The sequence below is a fragment of the Coloeus monedula genome, assembly GCF_965178545.1.
Source record: "Coloeus monedula genome assembly, chromosome: 14".
Lineage (NCBI taxonomy): Eukaryota > Metazoa > Chordata > Aves > Passeriformes > Corvidae > Coloeus > Coloeus monedula.
In genome coordinates this window covers 17,156,369-17,173,995 of record NC_138794.1, presented here as the reverse complement: position 1 = coordinate 17,173,995, position 17,627 = coordinate 17,156,369, and the positions used below count along the sequence as shown (strand labels likewise).

Sequence of the window (17,627 nt, the reverse complement as noted above, 5' to 3'; positions counted from 1 at the left end):
AGCCTCCCTCTCTTGGAGACATTCCAAACCCACCTGGACACGTTCCTGTGTCACTGCTCTAGCTGACCCTGCCTTGGAAGGGGGTTTGGACTGGATGACCTCCAGAGGTGCCTTCCAACCCTAACAATTCTGTGATTCTGTGCCACGTGAGTGATGATTTAGTCAGCATCTAGTGTGAAGTCGATGCACTTCTAAACGGCATTTATAGCCTGAAAAGGCCAGCGTCACGTATAGGCGTGTTGGAGGCACATGTGCAACTGTTTTGCAGCGTGCACGGTCCCGCCCCCGACACGCAGCACAGGCGCGGCTCCGGCTCTGCGCCGGGCGGGAGCGCGCAGAAGGGGCGGCCCGGCGGCGGACATGCCTGTGAGTTGTTTACAGCCCTTCACCCCCGTGCCCGGTGCCGCCTGTCCTCGGGCACCGCGGGGACCTTGGGGGGCGGGGGGGTAACGGAGCGGAGCGGACGCGACTGTCCCCGCTCTCCGGCCGCCGCTGCGGCCGCTCGGGCTCCCCGCTGTCCCCGGCCCCCGGAAGCCGCCGGGACCCGCAGGCGGCCGCGAAGGCCCCGGCGGGGCCCGGCCCCCCGGCCCTGCTGCGGCCGCGCTCGGGACAGCTCCGGGGCGCCAGCCCGGCTCCCATGTGGCCGCGTAACGCGCAGTGCGCTTTTCCTCTTGTCCCACCTAGCTGGCCAAAGACCTAGTGCATCCCTCCTTAGAGGATGAGAAGAGAAAGCACAAAAAGAAACGTCTTGTGCAGAGCCCAAACTCCTACTTCATGGATGTAAAATGTCCAGGTAAATATTTTAATTGTTCATATGTTACGGAAGGAACAAACTAATTTTGTATACTGTTCATCTTCATATAACGGTTGATTATTATTTCTTTTTTTATCTGAGTTTCATTTATCTATTCTGTAGAGAAAAGGGTCTGTATATTGCTTTCCGTTTTTTAACAATAGAAGTGTTTCAGTCTTTGGAAAAAGTTAATGCAAACAATCAGCCTTTTCTTTTCTGGAGGTTATGGCATGAGACCTTCTTTAGTTGGGATTTTTCCTTTATAAAACCCTTGCAAGTAGGGAAAAACCCATCCCCCCAGATTTGCACGTATAAAAAGTGAGATTAAATGCAGGCCTTAAAGCATCCATAGCACAAGTTTCAAACAGAAGCCAACATTGTTTTCCTCCTTTTGTAAGTTAGTTCTGGAAGAGCAGCTGGAAAAACTTTTGACAAGGATATATGCAGGTATCCTGCACATATGCACAGAAAGTAAAACATAAACAACTGCCTTTTTTGCATATTGCTGTTAAGAACTAAGCTGCCGTCTAGCTCATATACAAGGGGTAATAAGATGTTGCCTATGTCCACTTTTCACAGATCTTCATTACTTTGGCTCAGAGACATCTGTATAATCAACTTCTCTTTTATAAAGTAAATCCTGGGATTTTCTAGCACCATTACAGGAATGTGCTCTACCAGTGAACAGCTTCTTTGTTCAGCAGTTACATCCATATTGCCCAGTGTGGCAACTTCCTAGAAACTGCTGTAGCCTAAGAAGATTATAGCAGTAAGAAAACACATAGACTTGCTTACAATAGTGATTTTCCTCACTAGAAGCAGGGAACTGTTGATGTACTCAGGTTTTCTTACTATCTTATTCTATCTTAGTAGCCTAGTTTTCTAAAAGCTCTGAGACATTGTATTCCATCTAAAAGTGATGTAAATTAATTTAAACAGCTTGAAAGTAAACTTTTAAACATAGTTGAAGGCTAAGCCTCTAGTGGTTTTTTGGTTTTTTCTTACACTTTCTGCAAAGCAGTATACATGAGTGCATACACTGTGATACAGTTAGTGTCAACATAGGCCCATAGGTCATTGGTTATCTTCATTTTTGTTGGGTTAATTGTTTTTTGTGTTTGAGGGATATATCGAGCAGAGCAGGAGAGCTTCAATGATAGAATCCTATGCACAAGGCATTGAAAACAGCAGATGGCCTTATGTGTCCCTGGGTCAGTGGTATTGGAAGTTCCTGCCTCATTACTGAATTGGATTGGGCTCAGCTCCCTGCCAAACCCACAAACGTTAAAAACTCATCAACATGGAAGTTCACATTCAACAGGGGGAATACAACATTTGCTGTGATTAAATTTTAGCTGTTAGCAGTTTTTCACAAAGATTTGTACACTTACTCTTTGTAATTTAAACAAAGCAGAGATCTGTTGTTCTGTCTAATAGTACTTCTCCCTACCAAGCAGTCCTTTTGTCAGAGGACCCTCCTCGCAACATATGTTCTATCTTAGCTTTTTGATCTACATGTGCTGAAAATGTAATCTCTGCTCACCTTTGCCTATTTATTTTGTATATCCACATCCAGATTAAACCCTTTACAGGTTTTCTCCCTCCAAAAATACCTCTTGGCTAATTAAAAATACTTTTCAGGGGAAGAAATTGAAAAGCAGTGAAAATTCCATTTTTAAGCCATGTATGAGTGATTTAATTCTTTCTTAAGTTGTAGAATTTATAAGTTGTAGACAAAAGCATTGCATAAGGAATTAGTGAAGTTATTCTGTGCCAGTCTTTGCATTTAAATATTATGTTAGCTTTATAGAATGCAACCAAGCACAGGCCTTACATGTACCAATTATTAAACAGAAAGCAAACATAGATTGGAACAGCAGTATTTATACTCCGAGCTGCCAGGCGTTGTCAACAGCAGTGTTCTACTGTTACAAGTTAAATATTTCTCCAGCTGCATGGGTTCTTCTGTTCAGCAGAGAAGGCTAATCTAGAGCTGCTCAACTTCTTTGCAGGAGATGTGATAAGCAAATTAGGGCTTGTCAGCCAGCAGGCTGTGTTGATATTTGTATAGGGGTCATACCAGTTTCAGTTACCTAACTTGCTTTCCTACGCATTTAAATAAAGACAAGCACTTTGGAACACAACTATTTGCTTCATTTGGTTTGGTGTGTTGTGTAATGAGATACAGATGTATTTTTGGACAAGGGTAGTTAGAGTACCTGATTCAATTAACACATAAAAAAATGACGCTAGAAATACCCAGTGGAAAGGTTCATAATGCTGTTTTTCAGGGTGCTACAAGATCACCACTGTCTTCAGCCATGCTCAGACAGTAGTCCTGTGTGTAGGGTGCTCAACTGTCCTGTGTCAGCCAACTGGGGGCAAAGCCAGGCTCACAGAAGGTAAGGGCAATGTTACACAACCTAAATATCCCACTTACATAAAGGCATTTTATAACCTGCAAATAGTTTAGCTTTGGTTTTGGAAACTGATACTGGAACACTTACTTTGCAAATTGCTTAGAGTTGGCTAGTAGAAACATTGTTAATGGGCCCAGAATTGTGAATTTTTCTTCAGATTCTTTGTTTTTAAATGGCTATACAGATATGCCAGGCAGCTAAGCACCTACATTGTCATCAAACACACTTTATTTTAGGTGACTTGTCATTTCCTTCAGCTTATATGATGAATACTGCTGTTTAACTCCGCACTATGTTTAGAGCGTTAAAAAGCACCATGAAAGGAGTAGGGTACTTTTGCCAGGCTAAAGTAATTCTGTGCCACTTCTAGTCACTAATGGCTTGCCTGTTTGTTTTTAAACAGCCCTACTGTAAAGCAGTTCTCTGGCTCAAAAAAAAAATTGTTTTGTATAAATTATAAGGGAATAAATAACCACTGATAATTATAAACAGATAACTGGTATATACAGATAACTGGTATAACACCAGTATCTTTGAATGCAGCCCAGTGTCTGGGGTATATGAAAAGCACTGGAAACACTTTAGGATTTAAAAAAATGTAAAAACTAATCCAGATTTTACTAATTTCTTGTTCAAAGGGCAAAAGGTGAACATGTATAGAAATTACACGTAGCAGTGCTTATATAATGTGCTACTACACAGGGGTAGTAAATGTGAGGACAATACCTGAAGTAAGGCTGTTGAGCAGTTGAAAATGGTAACAACACACCTAGCAGCTGTTTCAGTTTGGGGGTTTTGTCACTAAGGAATGGAACAGTAGACTGAAATTTTAAAAGGCATCTGGAAGAAAAGAAATGGTACATCTCAGTCTTATTTTAAGATGAATTGCATGAGAGCCATGTTGTTCAGGTTGAGCTAGAGAAGACTTACAGTGCTAAATCTTCTCCTCTTGTGGTACATGAAATTTAAATTTAATCCATGAATTTTCCTTTCATTGGATGGACAATTTTTCAAGGCAGTCTAACAATTTTAGTATCTAGACTATTCATATCTCTATTCATGTGATTTCTTTGCAGGCTGTTCATTTAGAAGAAAGCAACACTGAATGGTTCAGCATGTGATTTTTTGGATCTGTGCTCCTGAAAGCCTTACCAGTTTAAAAACGCCTGTTACAACAACAATGTAATTATGATTGATTTTGTACAAATTACATGCTACTCCTGACTAATCTGCTGGAATCTCTTTCTCAATAAATGATTTGAACTGCAAGTTTTTCCTGTAAGTTTGCAGACAACTGAGCTCTATTTTTATAATTTTGCATTTAAACAGCAAAAACCTTGGACTTCTGCATCCTTGCTCTTGTTAATCATAAACTACTGCAGCGTAATGCATATAGCAACAGAAACTGCTTTAAGAACACATTTAGTGTATTTTATTACTGCAACTACCCTAACTGCAAGGGTTGCAAAAGCTAGATAGGATCTTAAATGGCTCATTTGCTTTCAATGTTGCTGTAGTCCTTTCCCCATCTTGGGTAATATGGTGATAAATAAAAATGTAAAGTTACTCACCTATGTTCAGCTGTTTCTCTGGAATGCCTGGATTTTTCCTCCCACTAATTTGATCTCAAGACTGCACTTGGTATTCTAAACTGAGATTTCTATCCCAAAAAAAAAAAAAAAGGAATCCTTTGCAAAGCACTGAAAGCATTCAGTATAGAGAAGGCAATTGGCATATAAGAAATTGTAAGTCATGGAACTACACTAAGAGATGTGAATGGTATCTAGTCATTAAAAAACCAGTACAGCAAACCCATGCATATTGTCAGTATTAAATACTGGCATTAAATAATTGCTTTCTTGCAATAAGGAAAAGGGTTTAATTAGTTTTTGAAAGCCATGCCTTTCTAAATTGCTGGTAAAAATGGATTTTGTTTTTAACCATGACAAAACATTCAAACAAAATCTTACATATATCTTATTTTACTAAATAATATCTCAAGTTATGTATCAACATCTCTTTAAAAGTATCAGGTGTCTTGGTGAGGTAATTATTGTTGGGATTTTCTAATTAACTAGTATTCTTTTTATGACTCTGAAAACTCATATACGTCTAGTCATTAAAATAAACCAAAAACCTGATACTGCAACTCGTTGCATTTGCAAGGTAAGTTTTATTTCAGTTATTTCAAACAGCGAACATGTAATTACCAGATGCAGAAGGAGGTGTTTGATACAGAAACAGGTGTACCAATGGAATACACGTGCCTTCTAAGAAAAATAGGGGTTTATGTCAGTGCCACTCACAACAAAGGTTCACTCACAATTAAGTCTGTCATGAAAGCTGCTCTTAATTGACCAGACAGTTTCCCACATAAAATGCCAGCCCATCAAATCACTGGTTTTAGAACAAAGTAGCAATATTAATTTTGACCTGAATACATATGCTAAGGCCAGATTGATTCCTACTCTCTCATATCTCTGCTTTCTCTACCCTAAAAGATAAGAACTGATGATTAATTTAATACCATAGCAGAGACTGTCAGGGACCCATTTTGTTGCAGGTACTGGAAGATGAAATCAGAGCATCTCCAGTACTGCGCATGCGACATCACAGGCTTTTTAAAAGCCTTATTACAGGAGATCAAGTATAAAGAACATGGTATGCAAATAAAAAATTGGTGGCTAAACATATTCTAAATGGGGAGTGAGACACTGTCATTAATACAGTGGTATTAGCAATGCCTTAGTTTTTACCCTTACTCATTTTCATACATCAAATATTTACATTTGTTAGTGTTCGCTCATATGCAAACAAGTGTAACAGTAAACCTACACCTTCTACATTCTCAGCCTTTGTCTAAATTCACACACAACAGTGAGTGAAACTTGTTTTCTCCCAAGTATACAAAATGTTTTTCAAAAACAAGAAATACCATTTGCAAAACAGGGTATTGTACAAGACAAATATGTTAAAAATCCTAAAAGTGTTACTCTTCAGATTTTCTGCATTTAAAACATTATGTTTGATCTATTTCTATTCAGGTGTTCAACACAAAACCAGAAGTTCTTATTCTCATTCCCTGCCTAAAGCTAGCACTCCTGCTTTTCCCCAGCTAGCAGGTGCTCAGGACTGGGGGAAGAACCCCAGTACTTCTGTATTGGAACTGTCAGACAATACCAAAGACTTCAGAGAAAGAGGAGATAATTTATTGCCTGACCAATGAAAGTTCATTCAGAAGGGTTCTCTTTGTTGTGTTTACTGATTGGATACTCTTGAGATAAAGACAATACATTATTAATGAATAAAAAAAGTGAAGTTTTGGTGAGTGGGCCAGAAACCCCAAGCAAACAATTTTTAAGGCACAATAATGTTATAATTATGAAGAGTATACTAAACTAGTCCTACTAGCTTCAATTTAAAATGTAGGTGAAACACTGACCCTTCAAAATACTAAATTTCCAGGTTTCTTGGTCTTAGGTAATAAATATTACCATAGGCATAGTGGGAACAGACATGGCAGCATGCTGTATCATCACAGGGCAGGTAACAACTATGAAGATAATACTAAAAGCATTAGTTTGGGAAAGAGGCAGGTAGGGCTACCTTCTGCTAGCTGCTGTCCAAAACATCTTGCTCCTTGAATTCAGAGAAGCAGAGCTGCTAAACAGTGCAGGAAAGGAAGTATTGAAACCTTTCCTGAAAGATACTTCTACTTTGTCTCAGCCTGGAAATAATTGTCTGATGCAACACAGGGGAAGTGAGGTGGAGGTAAATCTTTGAGATGACAGTTGCCACGACCATGTTTGGTTGGTGAGACTTCTACTCCTGGCTTCAAGAATGGGCTTTAAATTGTACTGAGTTATTTAAGTTCCTAATTTGTGTTTATAAAGGCATATTGACACTACAGAATACAGTGCCATTTCTGCCTACCAAGTTAGCATGTGTATCACTCAAAAACAATGAGACAGTTTGAAAGCTTGCCACATTGTGCTATTTGGGTGGATCTGGCTCTAGAAATAATACCTTCATTGCACAGTAAACTAATTTCACACATTCTCTGTGTCCAATAAAAATGGATGGGAGAACATCTAAACAACAAGAAGATTTTTACTTACATTGCTCTAGATTAATTCTTTTCTAATGCTTAATCCACAGCTCTGACAAAAGCCTGCTTCTGGTATAACTCTGCATTCTGGAGGTAGCTTCAGGATTTGGATTTTGTTGGTTTTTTTAAGCAAGTAAGGAAAGTGCTATGTGAAAACAAAAAGCAACGGTGATACACTTTTTCTTTAAAAAGTAATACTGAACAGTTTTGGCAGACTGGAACTGTGACAATAACAAGCAACATATTTGTGTGTTCAAACTGAGATGTGAAATCTTTCTAAAGTTTAACATTCACGGTAGATAATTTGTACTTCTTAGTGCAAAAAAAAGCTATTTTTTTAAAATCTTTGTCAAGTGTTTCACTAGTTGAGAAAAATAACCTGCTAATATAATGATAATTTACACAGGTACTACAGAAAGTCAACTTTGACTGTTACATTCTCATTTTCTGTAAGTTAGGAATTTCCCTGAGAGATGAATTCCAGTTAGACATAAGTTTAGCACCACTAGCAGAGGTTAAGTGAGTTTCTTATGCTTTTTCTTCCCATATTCTTAGTGATACTGAAGTCCAATTACACCCTTTTCCCTTTGTTTTTCAGTTCAGTGAGTTGAGTCACGTACATCTCTTTTAGTCTGTATACTGTGCCCGTTTTTCTTTATCGAATTCCCTTGCAATCTTTAAGGCAGTGCTGTTGAGGGAAACCGATTGCATATTACAGATAATAGTGACAATTACCCCTCTTGGGGGTGCCACTGGCCAAGTCCCAAGAGCTTCAGGGTCCAGCTCTTCAGGCAGAATGAGGAGGACACTGCTGGCCCCCACGGCCCCCCCGGTGTGAGATGCGTAAAGTCTCTGCTGTCTGCAGCAGCCATACTGTTGGTTTTTCTCTACCACAGCCCAAGCCATGGCATATTTACCATCCCTGTCCCACGACACTTCTGTTTTTGGCACTGGGGTCCACATCATTGCAACTGTGCCTGGCTTGAGGTACCCTGGAAGAAGTTGGTCATTCCTGGTTTTAAATTGTCCGGCTTGATAACTGTACAACAAGGCATTTCCAAATTTCAGGAGGTCACCTACTGATGACAAAAAGCCACCACCAGCCCACTTGTAAGAGTTGTCCACATATGGTGCATTTACCAGCCGTCCCTTTTTGTTGTAAACGTAACACCTAAAATTCAAGAAAATTCAACTTGTCATTCTCATATCCTGTGCACAACTGTTTTAAGCTGCCCTACCTTAAAAGAGCAAATTGAGCATGTATTAGCTTGTTCTCACTAACATTTGGAGGGTTTTTAAAATATGTTTTTAAAATATATTTATTGCAGAAAAAGCAACAAGGAATTCAGAGAGAAAAACAAAAATTAAGGTGATTTCTTAGGTTAGAAGCTTAACTTCAATAAAAGTACTAATCCTGCTGCATCTTAGGATATACTAAGAATAAAGACCGTATACAAATAAGAGATGTGGCAGAAATAAATAGATCAGCCAACACTGATTTTTTTAAAATCCCTGTACTAGATACTAAGTGTTTTAAAGAACAAGGAATCCTACAACTAAGGCTTAGGTGACTGCTCTGAGACAGTAGTTTCCATTTATGGCTGATTTCCCCCCACTGCCCCATTATGGTTGCCATACTCTACAACAAAGCAAAGAGCATTAAAGTCTTGCATAACACAAATTAGAAACTGCCAACCAGAATTGCAGAACAAACTATCAGGAAAAATACAACAGAAGTGCAGAACAAATTATGCTTTTGAAAGAAACAATCCAATCATGACTTGATTAATTTCATACAACATATGGAAAGGACTGTTGAATAAATATATAACCCAAGGAATTTCAACCTTTGGTCTTTAGACCAAATAAGGTCCATGTACTACTTGGAGAATTACGAAAAGGAAAAGCCCTACCTAGATTGTGCCTGTATTGGAAAGCTTTTTAGCAGGCTTCTGAGTAACTTATAACACTGAAAGTCAGAGGTTGAAACAAAGGAAGAATGATGAATGGTCCAGGATGCAAGACTATCATCAACTCTGACAGTGATTTAGTATCTTGTTATTATTATATTTACTATCTTGTGTATTATTATCCCCATAATGAGTTTTTTGATCACGGAAAAAGCCTGTTACAAAGACATTGACTTATACCTCTAAATATCTAGAACATGGATTTTTAAGCATTCTCCTATTAGGTAAATATAGTATAACCAAACCATTAAACAAACCTCAACACATCAATACATTCTATTTTGAGGCACCAAGCTCCAATTTGTGGAAGCAAACCCACAGTTTCAGCATCAATCAGCATCTCAGTTTTGCTTAACAGTAAGTACCTATAAAAAGACTCCCAGAACAGCACCTGTTCCAATTCTTTGATCCCTCCCATATTTCAGTTTATAAAAGGATGAACATACACACATTTTAAAAAGCCTTGACTGTACAAGGTAACTTACAACTTATGATAACTTATGAGAACATCACTATCATCCAGATGAGCCTCTGAGTCTATACCCAGAGAGCGTCTGAAATTTTGCAAGCAAACTAAACACCAGCACAAAGCATCTTAGAATAGAGCAGTAAAGCTGTGCACACACACACTTTCAATATACACTTGTATGTACTATAAACCTCAGATTCAACATGTTCATCATTCTTTGAGAGCATTTTAGAAGCCACACTTTTTTTAAAAGGTCTGAGTGTCATTTTCATGAGACTTTTACTACAACCTGCTTTGTCATTCAACAGAATTCTTGTCCCACACCAAAATTTAACAGGGGAGTCAATAACCAATTGCAAAGCCGAGACAGGAAGGTCAATAAAATAAGAGAGAGCCAGACAAGAAACCCTAGCCTGATCCACTGTATTGGAATGGATTATCCAGTTACATAAATTTTTCTGGGTTTGTTGTTGTGTGGGTGTCTTGTTTTGTTTTTGTAGGAGTTTTGGGGGAGGGGGGTGTTCTTTTTTCTTTTCTATGTTAAATTATTTTTAAAAATCAATTGGTAAAGGATGTTCTGTGTTAAACAGAATTTTAATTCTGGCCAAGATTCATACTGCAATTTGATTTATGAAAACCTCGTGTTATTGTGAGACTATTACAATTCCATGGAACTCTTTAAATGCCAGTATATTAAGCAAACCAAGGTAACTATACATTCCAATATAATCTCCTAATACTCCTTGTTTTACTTTATTTGCATTTACGTGCTTACTTGTACCCAAAGTAAATGTAAACTTCAAAGTCACCCTTATTACTCCCCTCACCCCCCATATTCAAACTTAGAATGGAAAATACTTATTTCTTATTCTGTTATTTTACGTGCTAATTACAGAACCAATACCATGGCATTGCAACCAGCTACATGACTAATGTTGAGGTAACATACAACACTTCATTCAAATGCCTGGGAAAAAAAAAAATCACACATTCTTAATTCAGCTGACTTAATTAATATAGAAAGGGCAACAATTGTTGTGGAAAAATTAAGAGTTCCACCCTTGTTTACCTTGCTCTGTTATATATCATTGCTTCATTGTCATCTAGGACAGTTGACAGCATATCCAAATCATGAAACATTTTCAGCATATAGTCTGTAAATTTTTGTCCTGAAGCTCTTTCCACAACAGCACTTAAGAGAGTAAAGCCATACGTTGAGTACAAGAACTGACTACCTTGAAGAAACACAATGAGAAAGGGAAAAAAACACACATTAGGTGCATGATGCTTAAATAGAATCATATCTGCAAATAAAACTGCATATAGCAATGAATAATCAACCATTGTTCATCCTAGGCCTAGGAAATTCTGTACTGCAGAAGACACAGATCCTGCTATGAGAACAGCACTAAAACCTTCCAGGGATCTGTATGCACAGTCAGGTTTCATGCCAAGATATCAACGCTGACATTTAACATCCTTTCCACAAGATTTACCACACCAGGTCTCACAAGGATGTCTGGATTTGGAAAGCTGACATAAGCCATACAAGACTTGTGTTTTAGTGCTTAAAAGACGCTCAGCTACTGTGACCTGTTTGTGTGTCTATACCCTGGAGAAGGGAAGACAACAGCAGTACTCACATTTTTCAACGGTATTCATCACTTTTAGCACAGTGTTTCCAGTTCCAGAATATCCCAAAAGATTATATGAACACAAACATGCATATAATTTAAGACAATAGAATTTATTTACAAAACAAAGTTTCATTTTTTAAAAATCTCATCCTTGTGCTAATGCCTTCTATGAAACATCTACATATTGAGCAGCTGCTGAAGTGCCTACAGTTGAGACAGATCTCTTACTTGAAGTGGTTCCTAGAGCTCTCCAAGACAGTGTTTAACTTCTCCCTCTTCCTATCCCTCTCCCCTTAAATGCACATTATTGTTTATCAGCAATGTATATCATTTACCTTAACCTAACTCATCTAAAACTTACACCTGAAGTTCCTCAAAGTCCTCTCTAAACTTAATTTAAATAATCCCAAAAATAAATTACTTCAGTAATTCTGTGATTGTATGTTTTTTCTGTAGACTTTTTTTTTTTAGGTCTGATTTAGTGCCTCAGTCAATTTTTTTATTTCTGGCTCTTATCTAGAAGGCCCAGAACATGACTACAGCAAGTTGGTATCTGCTTACAAAATACTTTGTAGATACAAATTTCTTACCAGAATTATATTCTGCTTTAGCATTTATAAATCCAGTAACTAGTATGTTTCAGAGCACTTACTGCTCCTGGGAGAAAAGTCTTATACATATATATTACATGACCAGATGGTTTGTGCAGAACAGACCAAGTGCTTCTCTGCTGAGCTTTTAATGGGGCACATGAAGAAAAAAAAAGGGAAGGGAAACAGAACAAACCAAAACCCTCACACAAACACTCTTTACTGGACTCTACTATCCTCTTTATTGTCAAACTACTTGAAACAAAATTCTCACCAGAAGAACACATTTTGGTCTACATTAATAGAAACTCACCTGGTTTAAAGAACAAAGGATCATTTTTAAATATCTTCAGTGATTCAATCACACTTTCAAATTTTTCCTTCAAATAGTACTCTTCCTGTTCAAACTCCTTGTCTTTCCTGCCAGGCTTTGAATTTCGGCTTTGTGTCTCACCATCATGTTCTTTCTTCTGTTTGACACAATCAGTTTTTTCCATCCCTTTACCTTCTTTTTCTTTTTGTTCTTTATCCTGATGGGATTTTGTTAGCTTAAGTGCTCTGTTTGCCTTTTCCTTTTCTTCTTTTACTTTTGTAATATCTTTTTCATAGTGACGAATCCCACTCAAGTGTGAAACTAGCAGTCTTGTGGTAATAGTGACCTAGGTAGACAGGATAATGTGAGCTCTCTTCATTAAAAGACGAACACTAAATCACCAAAAAAGTAAAATTCACCATGACAAAGAAGAGACAAAGGTGTAAGATCTTTTAAATATCACATATTAAATGCAGCTAAAAAAAAAAGTATATATGCAGACACTACACACTCAACATAAAACTGAAGATCCAAATTTGCTTTTTTTGACCAGGAAACATCAGTACTTGTCTAAATTATTTTGAGTGTTTTATAGGAATAGGTCCAGATCAGGCACCTGTACACAAATAGCTACGTAGTGACAGTAACAAAAATTCAAAAAAACTCTTACCAATAAAAAACTACATACCTTTTCACCCTCGTAGACTTTTTCTGGAAATTCAGGGACATATTTCTGCACTGGAGCATCTAAATCCAGTTTCCCCTCTTCCCACAATTTAGCAACAGCCATCATTGTCAGACACTTGCTGATACTGGCGATGCGCATGATGGTCTCTGGCTTACACACCACGCGGTTCTCTACGTCAGCATAGCCCAAGCCTTCAAGGAAATAAAAGCACTCTGGTAAGTACTTTGCACAGAGACATGCTGAATTAATTATTTGCAATAAATTAGATTTACTGGCCCTTTAAAATATTTTTCCTCCAGCTAAACTGGGATATGAAGTATTGGACTATCCCAGCCTCTGCTTCAATTCAGTTAATAACATACTACATACTGTAGTAGTAGCAGTTAATCAGAGCCCACTGGATTAGCCAATGGCATCCCAAGTTGCTGATTAAGACTACAGCAAACATAATGATAAATGAGATTGAAGATTAAGCCAAAATTTATACTCCTGAGGTCAAATATTCAGTGTAGAAAACCCGAAGAGACCAAAATCTAGACTATAAAAAAACTGACCAACAGTCATAAACACTCCTTTTATTGTTCTGAATTAATGGCTGAAGCAGTAAAGGGTCTTATTTTATCAATACAGAAATTGAGAGAGGAAATCACTCACAAATTCATAGCAATTACCTGATCTGTAAGGTTTCACAAAACAGAGGTGTTACACACAATGTTTCAACATCAATCAGCAAGACTTCAATTAAAATGCAGCTTTAACAGTCTCTGTAACAGTCTTTTCCTATGTAACCAACCCACAAGTCTGGTAGCAATAACTCAAATTAATAAGGCATTATCAAGCTGCCAAACTACTCCTCAGTTTGAGCCAGGTTTGAAGAAAGTGCAGGTGATGTTGCAGCATAAAAGCAAGAAAATGCAGCAATGACATATTTGCAGTTTTCAGTATAAGAAAGGCCTGCAAGCAACGCACGCACCTCTGTATATATAAAACTGCAGTCTAACAATGGACTGCTCAGGCAAAAAACCCCCAAACCTGACAAAATACAGGAAATAAAACAGATGACATGCCAGTTGCCCAAGACCCTTTCTCTTACTTAGATGCTACTCAAGTGCATGGTGCTTGTGAATGCAGATGCTGTTCCCCCAGTGAAAACCTTCCAAACCTCACACCTGTTCCCATCAGCAAGAAAGCAGCTTTAGTACTGTGGTCACTGAATACATGCAACTTACACCTGTTCCTATTTTGCCCCCCATGAAGAAGGGAAGATGAGACCCAAACAACCCAGAACTCTGCTAGAGCAATGCTACCACTCCCAGGTGCCTTATCAAGGCCCTGTTGTTCTCTATATCCATGTGCAGCAGGGAGCAGAAAGCTCTGCCATGGCTTATGCTCCCACATGTAGTGGATCTGGCAGTCCTGCTGATAAACCACTGGCACTTGATCCTTCAGGCACTCTCCTGCTTGTCAAGGAGGGGATTCTGCAGAAGTCCTATAAAAACTTCCTTTTTCATTGCTAGATAATTTGAGACCAGAAAAAGCTATCTGATTTGAGAAAGTCTGTGATGAAGTTTTAGCACAATTTTCTTTTTAGGCCACATTATAAAAGGTATCAGAGTCTCTCCAGCTCACTTCTGTCATGGTGAAAGAGCAATTAAAACCCATAATCAGCTTTATACATATGTAAAAATTAATGCAACAGCAGACTATCGAAAGAAAATTACAATCTTACTTACTAAGATTTTTTTTCTTCAAATTCTATAAAACATAAATGAAAGATGTTGCCATTTACTACTACCATTTTCATTGTCCAAAAAACCCAAAACACACTGGATTTTTTGAATCTCATGAAAATATTTCTGAGAACAGATACAGATTTTGATGTTTTTTTTCAACATCAAATGTCTACATGACAGGAGAAGTACTAACAGACTCTACTTAAAACTAAACTGTGTAACCAGAAAAATCCATTGCAATTTCTGAAAGGATAGCACCTATCAAATCCCAGTACCTTCCCAGTAAAACGACACCTCTGCCCACAAACAGGAGACAGGTCACCAAATGTGAGCCATTATTCCTTTGACTATTAAGGAAGTTCCTGTGGGGAGAACAGTTCTTTACCTGCTACATACAGTGCTACCAGACCACTGTACCGCTCTATGCCCAGAGTACATTCAAAGGCTAATCTGAAAAATTAATGGAAGAAAGCTTCTCCAATCTAACTGTTGAGACATACTAGCATATTCTGGAACTTAACAAATTATTACTTCCGGGAAATGACTGAAGTTTACCAAGGAAGGTGTTATTTGATACTCCCCAGGCACCTGTTTCTGGCTACTGTCCGGAGATGGAACATAGATGAAATCCCAGTCTGATTAGCTTGTCTGAATTGTTCCTTTTTCAAATGTTCATCAGTGCTTGACAGCATGCACAACTACTACTCCTACATACTAACCTTCTGACCAGACTTCCTTTCCATCTACAGAAACTCCAACTAATATACCTGGGATTCCTGCTTCATCCTGCCAAAAAAACAGACAGAACACATTTAGAAGGATCTTTACAGTTAACAAACACCTCCTCCCAAACCCTTGAACTGCAAAAGCTACAAAAAAACTACAAATAAACCTGTGTATTGTTGTCTAATTATAGTTGAAATTTTGTTATGTACCCGTTTGGCTGAACTAGTACAAACTGCTTTTGCAAAGCTGACATTTTAACTCAGCCATTGGGAAAAACATACCTAACAAGAATAGCAATGTAATATTTTTGCTTTAATAATGCAACTAAATTAACAGGATTTAACTAAATTGAACAGGACATTCAAAAGAAACAAAACACGACCGAGTTAATATGCAACCGGCAAACTGCATCACCTAGTGGCAGGCAAGATTTCATAGAAGCTTCAGCTGCATTTTCAAACTAACTGCAACGTGTTTTTTAAACAGAATCACAAAATATCAATAGCCTGAGTCGGAAGAAACCCCAAGGATCATCGAGGCCAACTCCTGGCCCTGCACAGGAGAACTCCAAGAATCCCACCCTGTGCCTGAGAGCGTTGCCCAAACGCTCCTTGAGCTCTGCCAGGCTTGGAGCCGTGACCACTTCCCTGGGGAGCCTGTTCAGTGCCTGACCACCCTCTAAGTAAAAAACTTCTCCTAATATCCACCTAAACGTCTCCAGACATAATTTCCTGGCATTCGCTCGTCACAGAGAGCAGAGTCCCTGCCCCTGCGCTTCCCCTAATGAGAAAGCTGGAGCCCGCAGTGAGGTCTCCCCTCCTCCAGGCTGAAAAAAGTGCCCTCGGCTGCTCCTCGTATGTCTCTTACCTCTCCTTCCTACAGCCTTTATGACCCACCTTGTTCTCAGATACCCCATACTGTGCCACACTTCCACAGACCCCTGTATCATGCTGGCCTAAGCCGCGCCAGCTCCGGCAGCCTCCAGCGGTCCCCCCGCTCAGCACCTTGATCCTCCGCACCAGGTCCCTGCTCCTCTCCACGGCCGCGCCGAAGCCCCGCGGGAGCGGCGGCTTTTCCTCCCGCCCGCTCTCAGACTCGCCTCCCGCCGGCGCCGCCCGGACCCCCAGCGCCAGCCCCAGCGCCAGCCCCCAGCCCCAGGGCCGCGCCCCGGCCCCGCCGCCCCCTCTGCGGGGCGCGGGGACCCGCCCGGGAGCCGCCGCCCGCCGCAGGGCCCGCGCCAGGCCCGACATGGCCGGGGCGGACATGGCACCGCCGGGCCACAGGCACCGCCTCGCCGGGCCGAGCCCCGAGCGCATCGAGCGCCGCCGCCTCACGGAGCAGCGCGGCCGCGGCGGCGGGATGGGGTCCGGCAGGGCCCGCAGCGGGCAGCGCAGGGCAGGGCTGCGCAGGGCAGCGCAGCTCGGCCGCCTTCGTCGCGGGCTGCAAACGGGCTCGCTCCGTGAGCGGGACACCCGGCACTCGGGCCGCCTCCCCGGGACTCGGCACGACTGGCCGGCCAGGGCGATGAACAGAATCACGGGAACAATTAGGTTGGAAAAGACCTCTGAGATCAGCGAGTCCAGCCTGTGACCGAACACCACCTTATCAACCAAACCATGGCACCAAGTGCAACGTCCAGTCTTTCCCTGAACACCTCCAGGGTCGGTGACTCCCACACCTTCCTGGTCAGCCCACTCCTATGCCACCCTTTCAGTGAAGAAATTCCTCCTAGTGTCCATCCTAAACCTCCCCTGGCGTAGCTTAAGACTATGTCCTCTCATCCTGTAACTTGTTGCGTGGGAACAAATCCCGACCCCCATCTGACTACACCCTCTTGGTGTAGGGAGTTCTAGAAGGCAATAAGGTCTCCCTAGAAAGCTCCTTTTCTCCAGGCTAAACACCCCCAGCTCCCTCACCTGTTCCTCATCAGACTTGTGCTCCAGACCCTTCCCCACCTCCATTGTCCTTCTCTGGACCCACTGCAGCACCTCAGTGTCCTCGTCATGAAGGGTCACATGAACTGGACACAGCACTTGAGAGGTGACCTCACCAGTGCCAAGTACAGGGGACTTAGAGCTGGCTCCTTTAGTTAACCACTAAAAGCCACCAGCTGTGTCCGTGTGCAGTTACAGGTGGTATTTGGCAAAATGAGCCAAATCCCTGTGAATTGTCCCCAAAGT

General features: G+C 40.5%; 2 protein-coding genes across 2 annotated transcripts; one reads left to right on the top strand and one right to left on the bottom strand.

Annotated features, from left to right (window-relative positions):
• The first annotated feature begins 290 nt into the window (after nucleotides 1–290).
• On the top strand, nucleotides 291–4,848 carry RPS27L (ribosomal protein S27 like). The gene is made up of 4 exons (XM_082290477.1): nucleotides 291–366; nucleotides 685–793; nucleotides 3,085–3,195; nucleotides 4,290–4,848. Exons 1-4 carry the CDS (start codon nucleotides 361–363, stop codon nucleotides 4,316–4,318), a joined length of 255 nt encoding a protein of 84 aa, XP_082146603.1. The 5' UTR covers nucleotides 291–360; the 3' UTR covers nucleotides 4,319–4,848.
• Nucleotides 4,849–5,412: 564 nt separating this feature from the next.
• LACTB (lactamase beta) lies at nucleotides 5,413–16,697 on the bottom strand (the record flags this gene model as incomplete). The annotated part of the gene is made up of 6 exons (XM_082290441.1): nucleotides 5,413–8,492; nucleotides 10,830–10,995; nucleotides 12,301–12,646; nucleotides 12,989–13,179; nucleotides 15,441–15,507; nucleotides 16,452–16,697. 6 exons carry the CDS (start codon nucleotides 16,695–16,697, stop codon nucleotides 7,949–7,951), a joined length of 1,560 nt encoding a protein of 519 aa, XP_082146567.1. The 3' UTR covers nucleotides 5,413–7,948.
• Nucleotides 16,698–17,627: the final 930 nt, after the last annotated feature.